Source organism: Pholis gunnellus (assembly GCF_910591455.1).
Source record: "Pholis gunnellus genome assembly, chromosome: 2".
Classification (NCBI taxonomy): domain Eukaryota; kingdom Metazoa; phylum Chordata; class Actinopteri; order Perciformes; family Pholidae; genus Pholis; species Pholis gunnellus.
In genome coordinates, this window is record NC_136536.1 from 12,523,075 (window position 1) to 12,535,214 (window position 12,140).

The following is a 12,140-nucleotide window of genomic DNA, read 5'->3' on the forward strand; positions in this document are numbered from 1 at the left end:
AATAATACTGAAATAAATCAACGTCCAGCAACAGCATTGGCCCCAGCATCTTAAAGCCCATTACGCAGCCAGACACCACAACTCCCCGTAGCTCGCCGTGATCGTATAGTGGTTAGTACTCTGCGTTGTGGCCGCAGCAACCCCGGTTCGAATCCGGGTCACGGCAGGGTTAATTCCCTGACACGGCTTGGGAGGACAACTTTTTTGAAACTTCAACCCAGCATGTCCATTACAGCAAAGGTACAGCGACCGATTCGCGTAAAGTTGCTAGAATATAACTGGAAATTACAATAAACAAATGCAGAGTTTACAATTCAGCAAATGCCACAACAGTTGATATTTTCGATCATTTCTCACTTCTTGCCTGTGTATTTTAATTCGGGGATTTCAGTTTGTTTTCAGGCTGTTTAGACAATTTGAATTGAGCAGACCTCTCATGAATGCTGCTTTTACTCATTTCCGCAAAGTGCTCTGTAGTCTTGAACAGCCACGTCAAAGTGAAAGGTCGTAGATAGAAATAGTTTACTGCAAAGACACTCATTTTCAAATGCAACACAGTTGTTAGTTTGTACCTTTGTCACAAAGAGATGGGCTGGTACTGTGGAGTAAACGACGCATTTTATTGGTCGTGGCAAACGACAACGTCCATGTTCCGAGATGAAAAGCCAATCAATGGACCAACAGATCGCATGTGCTGCTAGCTCCATGAATACAGCCGTATGATTGGTCTTTGAAATCACAAGTACCCGCCCCCTGCTCGAGTGATTTCCGCTGTTGAGTGTATATGCGCTGACATGTCTTGCACTTAGACAGATTTAGACTGTTGGATCTCCGAGATATTTTTTAATTTATCCAACACTCTATATTCAATACAGAGGTCTGGACACCCATTCTGGTAGTATCACTGGTAAGGTCGAAATACACATGCGTTATTTGTTTTGTCTGCGATTGAGCTCCTTGCCTTTATACAATCTATACTCCAAAAACATAGTTTGTAAATTCGTGAGAAATGAATGACGTTTATAGACTAAGTGCAGTGTAGTAGGCTACAAAGCAGAAAGTGGTCATTTGACAATTAAACGAACTAATGTATGTGCATAATCTTTAATGTCACAATGTTGAAATTAATAAATTTTAAACCTACTGTGGATTAAGTGTTGACCACCCTTTCTTGAAACAGACGATGGATGCCACATCAGCAACTGGAGTTCTTCATCCCTACTGGCCACGGGACCTTTTGATTCCCACCTACGTGGCCAATGACCGATCTATGTCAGAGATTCTGGTGTTCCTGTTTTCTGTGTCTGGGGTGTTTCTGCTTGTGACCTGGCTGATCACCGGACAGAAAGGGACCACCGGCCGGCTGGGGGCTTGGAGGCGTCTGGCTGTGTGCTGGTTCGCCGTTTGTGGGTTCATCCATGGCGTCATAGAGGGGTGGTTCTCACTGTATTATGATATTATTCCAGGAGACCAGAGCTTCCTGTCACAGCTGTGTGAGTACAAACGAGATAAAACAAGTTGAGAAAAGTGTATGAACTGTGATGGCGCAGTCTAAATGAGTCAATACGTTTTACATGTTCTCTCACAGGGAAAGAGTACTCCAAAGGAGACAGTCGATATGTAATGTGAGTTCATCTTTTCATAGAACTACGTTGAACTTTTGTATAAATAAATAAGGAATAAAGCTGTAACTAATTGCCTACATATTTCTAGAGCGGATAACTTCACTGTCTGTATGGAGACTGTAACTGCATGGTTATGGGGACCTTTCAGCTTTTGGGCTGTGTACGCCTTCTTAACTAAGAAGTCCTACAGATTTGTTCTGCAGCTCATCATTTCATTAGGTAAGAAGGTGCAATTACAACAAAACTCATCACTTGACTTTTAAGCAAGTTCTCAGAATCAAAATTGCTTGTTGTTTTCATATTTACATGATGGGTCTTATCACATAATCTGATTCCAGGTCAGCTGTACGGAGCAGTGCTTTACTTCTACACAGAGCACAGAGATGGTTATGCTCACAGTGAGTTGGGACACCCGGTCTACTTCTGGTTCTACTTTGTGTTCATGAACGTGCTGTGGATCATCATACCGCTTGTGCTCATTGTGGATGCATGGAGACAGCTGTCAGCAGCGCAGACACACACGGACAACACGAAGTCTAAGAGGAAGTGACAACCCGAAGAGTATACTGTGGGACTGTAGGACACGTACTACATGAGGCACAAGGGAAAAGACCACTTATAAGCACTACGTTCAAAGATGGAACATCATTTATTAATTATTGTTTGGAGTTGATTAAAGTGTGTCCTGTTGTGCCTGTACTTAGACCTTAATTTTAAAGTGCAATTTGTTCCTTGTGTTTACAACAATAAAGCTTTAATTGTTGTTCAATAATAAAGCTGCGTTTTGTTTGTGGGGACTTGGGGAGAGGAGCAATATCATCTGCATTGTGTAAACATTTTACACAACTTCATGAATGGACTGAACACTGCCTCACTGCATACAGTGCCTCTTTGACATGGAACTTAGTTTTAAGTATTTGTTTTTGTAAAAAAAGTTAAATTAATTTTGATTCTCATGCAAATACAGGTTCCTATATGAAATGTGACCTCGGAGTTTACCCCATCCTAAGCATTTAGTCGGCTGGTGGAAAGTAATTCATGTCATTACGGTCGCGATGCCAGTTGCGACCTTTGAGATAGTTCATAATCTAGCGCCCAATTATCTTTTAATGCTAATGCAGGGCAGACTTTTCGAAACAAATGTGGTCTGTCTTAATACATAAATAATAAGGAAGATGATGCACAACTAAGTTAATGGCTGCTGTATTGTTTTACTAAACGTAAATATAAATAAAACACTGATTGTATTGTATTCAGGTGGCAAAACCCGTAAAGTTTAATTTGGTAAAGTTACGTTTTAGAAATTATGAACTTGAAATGTTAAGAACTACAAACATTAGTTTCCTTCCTTGTAAAGACATAATCATGATGTTTATGTTTGGTTAAAACTAAATGGATCCCTCAGATTCTCATCCGGCCGAAATAGCTCAGTTGGGAGAGCGTTAGACTGAAGATCTAAAGGTCCCTGGTTCGATCCCGGGTTTCGGCACATCTTTTACTCCCCTCCATGTGGACTAATTCCAGTTTTAGATGCCGTGACAAAGCCTGGCACCTTGTGGTCCACTAGAAGAACTGACGGGGTTATTTCATGTATTGCACTCATGGAATACTATGATCTCATTCAACCATCAGACCTGGAAAATCACATTAACTCCTCCAAGATAAGTTTTTGTCATGTGTTTTTTACTTTTAAGTTGCATTCAGGCATACACAAGGAGCAATGGGCATTCACAGATTAATAGCATTACTTTTGAGCTGATGTAGTTGCTGTACATATACTTTAATTAAATGGTGAATCATAGAGAAACCTACCATTCTACAGATAACATCTGATAATAAACGGCAAATATTTCATCATCAGCTGAACATTTTGCTGAGTCTAAGCCCCAACTGTGCATTTGTCTCTTTCTCTTTACTTGCTATGTCTTTAAGTGCCTTCTGAGCAGCAGGTGATTCTGGCTGTAGCTCCAATAGTTTCCTAAATGCCTGCCTGGCCTCCTCCAGCTCATTCAACATCTGGCAGGCTTGGCCCCTCCGGTACCAGGCTTTAGCCCCACCCGGTTCCAGATGAGTAGCTTTAGTCGCACTGGCCTTGGCCCGCTGTGGTTGGTTCAATTTGAGCTGGCACAAGGACATGTTTGAGTGGAGCTCTGCTTTAATGGTTTTGAATTCATTAGCTGAAGGAAGTTGCTGTAGTTGATCACCAGTGTCTGTGTCTCTCTGCTCCTCTGCTTCTTGTCCTTTCTTCTCCACCTCATTAACATGGCCATGGAGAGTGATGAGAAGCTTGAGGGCCCGGCTGTAGCTGTCTGCTGCTCCCCAAACATCCCCGCTCTTGAACCTCACTCCGCCCCTCTCTTTGTGTGACTTCACCCACTGACACTTTTCGACAGGAGACATCTCCCAGGATTCCTTGCCTGGTGTGAAAGCTTTGAGTTCAATCGTGGCACAAAAAGGCAGGTTTTCCTCAGCAGGATGAGGGACAGAGACATCTGGTCCACTTCCCACTGGAGAAATCAGTATCTGGGAAGCAAAACACAATGATGAGAGTGGCTGCGTACATTCACATCTTGCCAATACTATGTGTAACTCTTAAGCCTGCAATCCATATTCAACCAAAAAGGCTTCAGGGAGCACTGGCAAATTGGGACCAAATTGAGATATGAAACATCCAAAATTGTATTTTCAGGCACCTGGTCTGCACCACATCCTTTGCTGTTAACATTAAAATCCCAACAAGGTTTATTTTTAACACCCTTCATATCAAAGCTAAAGAGCTTACTGAAAATACAAAGTACAAAACAACAGTCTCAAAGTATTCAAAAACCCATTCCCACCAGTCCCTTTATTGCAAATATCATATACTCTTTCCATATGTAAAAAAAAAACCTAATGATCATAGTGATGGATATTTGTCAGCTTATACTTTCAATTTGCATAGAATTTGTGTCACTACAATTTGACGAAACAATGACATTGGATTATAATTCCAGTTCTCTTACCTCACACTTCTCTCCCGCCCTCATCCCCTCCACACATGCCTCTGTGATATCGCACTGACCCTCTCCCAGCCTCAATGTAGTCCAGTCACCCAGTGGGACCTGCAGCACAGAGTCCTGGCATCTTGGGAAGGCTGTGGCCTCTGTGACCCATTGGTCAGGTTGGACTGACTGACCCTCATTTCCATTTTTAGATATTAAACTATCTGCTTCATCCCGGCTAGCTTTGCGCCGCACTCGGACTTGGCACAGTGAACCCAACCTTGGACAGCTACTGGATGAGCATGCTGAAAGAGACAAAGAGAAATTATGTGTGCTAGAATACTAGATACTTAATACAGTTCTATTCTACAAATGTGGATTTAAAACGAATAATTTACTTTTGAGGAATAAAGTAATAGAAAATCTTCATACATGCACCATCTCCAGAAGTAGAAACAGTCTGTTGACTCCCTCTGTGTGTCTGCTTCTGCTGGACTTTGCAGAGGCCTCCAGGACACACAGACACCCAAGAGGTGACATCGTCGCCATGTAGTGTTTGAAACGGTTGACCAGGATCCATCTTCATGTCATGAAAATATTAAAGGATTAAATGATGATCATATCTTTTGTTCAGACATCTATTTGAATGCATTGCTCCATCAAATGAGTGTTTCCTGAGGGACCATACAACTCTGTCTGATTCTTAGTGTTGTAGCTAGTTAACTACAGTTAACACTATAGTCAACAGTTAACACTATAGTTAACTGTAGTTAAGCTACAGTTTTGTTGTGAATAATATTGAGAGATTTACAATCAGTATTTAAACGTAGTTAACGTAGTTAGCACCCTGAGTTGAGTTAACGTTACAACTATGTAACATTAGTCAGTTAGCTTAATACATCGCCAAGCCAACGTTGGTTTTTATTTCATATAAATTATTCAAAAAGACAAAGAAAGTTAAGTACAGTAAAATAACTGGGTTTTGGGGGGGGGGGGGGGGGGGGGGGGTCTCTAGTTTCAGCGTGACCGTTGCTGAAACGAATATGTAGGCTACAACACTACTTTACGTAACGTTAGTGCATTAACGTAGCTAATGCTAGCCCGTGGATAAAACCGTGGTTAACAGAAACACCGTAGCATCAGGTAACGTTAGCTAGCTTTATGGCGCGGCAATAGAAAACAACTGACTTTCTCTACATACTCTGAACTGTAACGGAGTTAAGGGGTAAACGCAATTAAAAGACATGTATCTCACCTCATACACAATCCTGACACGAAGTATAAATAACCCCCTTAATCAGAAAGTAATAAACTGTCAGACGGTCACAATATAAACAAACGAGAGGTACTTTTCTTCTTCTTCTCCTTTAATGCTTCTTCTTCATGTGTAATGACGGGTGCGACGCCAGCTCGTAGCATTACCGCCATCTACTGTAGCGGAATGTAAAAAAAAAACTTTTCCTGTGTCATTATATTTCAGTCACGTAAATATCCATGATATTACCCACTAGAAATTGCAACCCATCCATTTGATGTGTCGTCTGTCTGTAAGCTACGGCTCTTGTCTTCCAGCAGGTGGAGACAAACATGATTCTGAAGAGGCAGCAAAAGAGGAGAAAGTTGAAACTAAAGTTAAACTTCAAGTTGCAGTAAAAACAGCTTGAAACGGAGGCTGTTTTCGTGGTTTTAACTTTTATCAGTGAAGTTGATTTCTGCCCCCAAATTATTTCTGCTTTGGCCCACATACATTTTCTCCCCAGATTTCTGCCTAGAGTAGCGTGGGCGCATTTAACACAATCTAGCTCAACACTCAAACATAAAGTTTTAAAAGAAAAAGATACTTAGGTGTTTTTTTATGCTTGGTGAATTATGGGCCAAAGCTTAAGTGCAGTCTTGTCAAATGAAGTGTTCAACAAAATATGCACATATCTTATCTGTTAGTATTGACCCCTGACTTGTTCCACTCGTGTTTAAGGCCTGTGTGTTAATCTGTCCTTTCAGTATGATTTAGGCCTCTATCTTTTCAACACTAGAGACCATTAGTTCTATCATACGAATACCACACTGGGCAACCAACATGTGTTATATGCGTGTGTGTGAGTGTGAGTGTGAGTGTGAGAGAGAGAGAGAGAGAGAGAGAGAGAGAGAGAGAGAGAGAGAGAGAGAGAGAGAGAGAGAGAGAGAGAGAGAGATAAAGGAAGGTCATCCGAGATGCCATCTGTCCTCCTACATGTGGCCTGTTTGACTCTTAATGAGCAGTGGACAAGGTAAAACACTTGCTACACTCTTAATAGTATTAGGTATACAGAGGTGAATCTCACGGAAGGCTTCATATGTTTCCAATAACAACTACCATGATGAAAATCGTATCATGAAAAAAACGCTTATGCTCGTAAAATGCTTGATAGAATGTTAATAGCTTCGTAAGACAGAAAAGGGGCTGAGATCAATTGTAAAACGTGGTCACAAAAATGTAATTTTAGGGAGTTAAAAAAAATCATGTTTATATACGATTTGTGAATCTTTTTTGTTTGTCTTATAACGAAAAAAAATGTGTGTTGCCCAGGTTGTCCATTTCACATCCTGTTGTGGTACTTTATCTCAGTAGGTGGCAGTATTTAACCTTGATCTATAGTTGCTGTTCTGACTCATAAAGCAAACTGTTGCTAAAAACAACATACCCAGAGTATGATGATTTTTTTATGGCCGCAGCTTGCAAAACGATCTTAAAAAGTTGTATGTACTGTGTACAGGTTTTTTGTCTTTGTAGTGGTTAACTAGCAACTTTGTTCCTGTATAATCTGTTTAGTATCTTGGTCACAATCTTAAATAAGAATCTATAGGATGTTGTGTGTTCAAACAATTACTTTCAGCCCCCAGGGTTATCAGATTTGATAAATTCCCAAATATCGATACCAGTATTGGCCTCACAAATCCAATATTGGTCCGTCTATAGTTCAGAGTGAGTAGACATTTTGACACTAAAATAAAACATTGTAGACCATATGATATGATACAATAGAAGTGCTGCAGTGAAACATCTTAAATCTAATTTGCAGACATCAAGCCCTACACTGTGAGCACATGCACTCAGCTCCAGCCAAATATGGACAAAAAGTGAATGAGTGAGAATATAAGGCTCGTCCTCAACTGTTTACTGCTCTGGAATAAATTAATGTGAGAGATTTCATTTCGCATTTCAACGCTTGGACGTGTGAAGGATAGACAAAGTAAATACATGGGTAAATGTGGATGGGTGGATGGAAGGATGTGGATTTTCCCAGCTTTCACATTCTAATCGCAATCCTTTTAATAGCTTTATTAAATGCAGATGTACCGAAAAGGTCGGTCAATTAAGGAAATAGTGTATGAAAATAAATAGTTTTAGTATGAAATATGTTGTCTGCTACAGGTACTTTATACAGTAATAGTGACACAGTAATTGTCACATTTCTTAAACTAACTCTTTCCAAGTGCTTATATTTTCAATTTGTACCGCATTTTTCAATCACGTTTCTAGAGCTTCAAATACTTCTAAATGCCAATATACATGTATGACACAAAGGTAAGCATAGAGTGTATCTGTATGTCGTTTTTCCTCTGTTCTCACACTAAACAGAACCTTCCCTTGTTTAATCCTCCTCCATGTGTTACCCATATCATCTCTTTCTCCTCTGCTTCTCCTATCTACCCTCTCTTTCAACCCCCTTCACCTTCCGCTTGGCTCCCTCCGACTTCCCAGCTGGCCTATTGTGAAATGTCCCAGTGGGTAAGTTCAGAAGCATGTATCCCAGGGCTCGTGGACCGCTTAATGTTCGCCAGAAGGGCGTTGCACCCTGCCAGTAGTTGGATCCAACATGCGTCATTCAGGGAAAACGTGGAGTATAACAGGTGAACAAAAGTGAGAATTGTTCCAGCTAGCAAAAGAGGAGATAAAATATCAGAACAGCTAGAGAGATCAGATGGTGGGTGGGTAGGTATATATAGATGGGTAGATAGATAGATAGATAGATAGATAGATAGATAGATAGATAGATAGATAGATAGATAGAATGATGCATGGATGGATGGATAGATGGATGTGGATTTGGGTGGAGACTTTTCCCACGTGGATAAGGATGGACCGACCACCAGCAGGATCACACAGCGGAACTAACCGAGAATGTCAATCCCACCACAGAGACTATCAACACAATTTACTGGCTGAGAGAGAGAACGAGAGAGAAGGTGATAAACTAATGGTCTTTTCCTTTTCATCACTGATATGGTAGCCATTTTCTTAACAGGAACAGACAGCAGGATTCTTTGAAGACAAACGTATTACTCCACCACAAGCACTAAACATTGAAGCTTGTCTAACATTCTGCCTGTTTGTGTTTTTCCTCATAAAAGCGGCGGCCAGCTCGCCTGTAATCCCTCCATCACACATTCCGAAACACTCATAGAGACACACACACACACACACACACACACACACACACACACACACACACACACACACACGTGTGCGTCTGCGCACACACACACACACATATATACATATACACACACACACACACATACACAACCTCCACGACCCTGGCCGGCCAGAGGCTAACTCGTAAACAGATCAGGCCACACGACGGGGTGTTTATCCCTCACAGCGAGAGGGGCTGCTGCACATAATGTTGTCCGTGCATGTAGGTGTGAGTGTGTCGAGCACCTCAACTGTAGCTAGTTTTACTCCCTCTGGGCTGTTTGTTGTTTATACTGAGAGACACTGACAACAGGCTCAGACTTCACAATGTAAACTCAGTGTGAAGGCAGAGGCTTTATGCTAAGTGGTTCCCACCTTCAGCATTAGTAGATTAGACAAACAAGATAAACTAAACGACCATCATACCACATTAAGACTCCTTCTCCAGACTGTGTTCAAACATGTAATGTCAAATTTTAGCCAAAGGAGATCAAACCAAAACCTCAAACAAAGCATTTTCCCACCATTTCCTGGTATATTGTAATGACTTTGGGTGAATGCTGTACTACTGTACCAATGAGCTGACAGTCCAGAGGAGTTCGATTTATTGAGGTTTCCAGGTCAAGTGGGGATCAAGGCTGATCCAGAGGCTGATTAGAGCCACTGAAACGATAGGGTCAAGAGAGACAGATCTAAGGGTGAACATTATCAGTCTACCACTTGGTGCACCAACACATATGACATATTGTATCCATCATTGTCATGTGAGTTTTGCATTTAGACCGATCAATAAAAAACAAAACAAAGCCTGTCTTACTGCACGGCCTTGTAATTCACATTGATTTACAAGCTGAGTTGCACAAGCAGTGAAGTATGACTTTTCTCTTCCATTAGCGACGATGGAGCAGAGTCTGCCAGGTCAGGGCCATTCATCTACATTATAATGTCATGATGAGATTGCTCCAACTGTAATTGAAAAAACAGGCTCTCAGTCAAACTCCCAGGGTAACAAGACATCATAGTATTGCATCTTTAAGTGGCAGATGCAGTGGTACGTGCACAAAGGCTGCACATTTAAGTCATGCTCTTATGTAAAATGTTGAGCCCACAACTGTTTGACAAGGATAATTCATGCACTATTGTCATACAATATACTTCAAACTCAATCCACTGCTGCAATCTGCTTTTCCAATCACATCTACTACTTGCAGTGTAATGCACCTTTTAATAACGATCATACTGTTTAATTTTAAACATTCAAAGAACTTTCTATTTTGTGTTTTCTAAATAGCAAAATAGTAATATTGTAGCATACAGTACATGGATGCACGGATGCACCTTTCAGTACAATTATTTCATTGTTGCTTGTTTTTCACAACAGGTGCCCTGCACTTTCAGTCATGCATTTTTTGCAATTCTTTTGTGTATTTTCTACTTCCCTTTATTCTGCATGTATTTCTTTCTATGTACTGTATATGTAGTGCATCTTAAAAAAAATATTTTTGGAAATTTGATGAAAACCGATCACAAATAACATAAAATAAAAGCAAATGCAACGGTAGGATTTGCTAAAAAAACAAACAGTGTTACCATATGAAAAACACAAACAGGTGCACACAAAGAGTGCCACTATTCTGCCATCGCGGAACACATTTAAAACCCAGCATGCTAATATGTGTGTGTGCCCACCGGCGTTATGGGGAATCTGGCATTAAGTAACGGTACATTTGTATTATCTGGAGCATAAACAGAGTCCTTAACTCCATTTTGTTGTTTCTCTGGGGGCCATTTATACAGTCGGACCTGTGCAGCCTGACTAGGAACCCACCGAGGGGAGGAGATGGCTATCGGAAGCCACAGGGCAGATAGGGGACCGTTTTTATCGATGCGCACGGTGTAATGGGGTCTTCCTGTGAGGGAGCCTGAGGAGTTTCTTTTGACAGAGCTTTCATGTGCTCTTTTGCTGTGTTGTGTTCTGTGATCAGAGAAAGTCACTGTGGGCCATTCGGCCTACGCACGCATGCATACTAGCACACATCTGGATATGCTTCTCCTCTAACAGTCATACCTACATACAGTCTGGCAGTCCATGTGACCTTTTAATACTATCTAAGCACTTTTAGATAAAGCCAGTTAGACCTTTAAGCTAGTATATACCACCACTAGTGAGTGACACACACACACACACACACACACACACACACACACACACACACCTGCCACCTGCTCATGTCATGTCAAACTGCTTGCACGCTAGTATGTCCATGATTTCCCATAGATGATCAATCTGTGCTCACTCTTTTCTGCAGATATCTGCAGAAGATTATCAGAAAATATTAAGCAAGTTATCTCTTTACAGCTGATCTATGGTCAGCTGATACAGCCTTTGAGCGTTTTGATGTTAAAGTTTGGTTGACATATCCATAAAGATTTTACAGCTGTGTTTAGGAGAGACCTGTCTGTGAGACCTGGAGGCTTACCTTAAAGATGTATGAGCTGCTCAGAGTTAATTCTGCACAGGTGAAGCACACCCACACTAGCATCTCTTCTTGAAATGCGAATTAACTCACCGTGGTTTGATAGAGAGCAGGAGAGGCAGAGATGAGCAAGAGATAGGTTTAGTTGGCCAGTGAAAAGAAACACATGTCAGGATCCAGAAATCAACTGGCCGGCTGTGATTTATACAGGAGTTAGGTTTGGATCAGGGTCTGAGGTCCACAGAGGGGGCGAGGGTCTCTAATTCAGACCAGCCTCCAGGCAAAGTAGCAGTTAGCAGCTCCGTGGTCTGTTAGCTTTCATGTGTGTCTGTCAGTTGCACTTGGTGGTTTCATGCAGTGATCTCAACAAGTTGTCTGTGGTGAGACAACCGCATCCATTAGACAAGGGCTGTATTTGGGTGGTGGTAAGTTGCCCACTGGCCAGTGGCTCAAGGAAATAGCATACCAGCACTGGAATGTCTTGGATATAGTTAGCCAGCCAGGATACTGGCTTTTATTATATAATGTGAATATTGGCCACCAATGTTGTCCACTAAAATATGATAAAGGAGCTATTGAGCAAAGCTTATACATTTAGCTT

General features: G+C 41.3%; 2 protein-coding genes across 2 annotated transcripts; one reads left to right on the plus strand and one right to left on the minus strand.

Moving 5' to 3' along the window:
* The first annotated feature begins 777 nt into the window (after window positions 1-777).
* Window positions 778-2,383, plus strand: ebp (EBP cholestenol delta-isomerase). The gene is made up of 5 exons (XM_079174135.1): window positions 778-907; window positions 1,181-1,493; window positions 1,589-1,625; window positions 1,714-1,844; window positions 1,964-2,383. Exons 2-5 carry the CDS (start codon window positions 1,184-1,186, stop codon window positions 2,173-2,175), a joined length of 690 nt encoding a protein of 229 aa, XP_079030261.1. The 5' UTR covers window positions 778-907; window positions 1,181-1,183; the 3' UTR covers window positions 2,176-2,383.
* A 948-nt stretch (window positions 2,384-3,331) lies between these two features.
* On the minus strand, window positions 3,332-5,989 carry fkbpl (FKBP prolyl isomerase like). Its single transcript, XM_079182228.1, has 4 exons — window positions 5,862-5,989; window positions 5,039-5,186; window positions 4,628-4,911; window positions 3,332-4,148 (listed from the first exon to the last, which is right to left on the minus strand). Exons 2-4 carry the CDS (start codon window positions 5,184-5,186, stop codon window positions 3,483-3,485), a joined length of 1,098 nt encoding a protein of 365 aa, XP_079038354.1. The 5' UTR covers window positions 5,862-5,989; the 3' UTR covers window positions 3,332-3,482.
* Between the last annotated feature and the right edge of the window lie 6,151 nt (window positions 5,990-12,140).

Bases quoted from the DNA above. Each gene is read 5' to 3' on its own strand.
- ebp (XM_079174135.1), top strand. From the start codon at position 1,184: ATGGATGCCACATCAGCAACTGGAGTTCTTCATCCCTACTGGCCACGG. The intron at 1,494-1,588 runs GTGAGTACAAAC...GTTCTCTCACAG, and splicing joins GAGCTTCCTGTCACAGCTGT to GGAAAGAGTACTCCAAAGGA. The intron at 1,626-1,713 runs GTGAGTTCATCT...ACATATTTCTAG, and splicing joins GGAGACAGTCGATATGTAAT to AGCGGATAACTTCACTGTCT.
- fkbpl (XM_079182228.1), bottom strand. From the start codon at position 5,186: ATGGATCCTGGTCAACCGTTTCAAACACTACATGGCGACGATGTCACC. The intron at 4,912-5,038 runs GTATGAAGATTT...TGTCTCTTTCAG, and splicing joins TACTTCTGGAGATGGTGCAT to CATGCTCATCCAGTAGCTGT. The intron at 4,149-4,627 runs GTAAGAGAACTG...TTTGCTTCCCAG, and splicing joins GGGCGGGAGAGAAGTGTGAG to ATACTGATTTCTCCAGTGGG.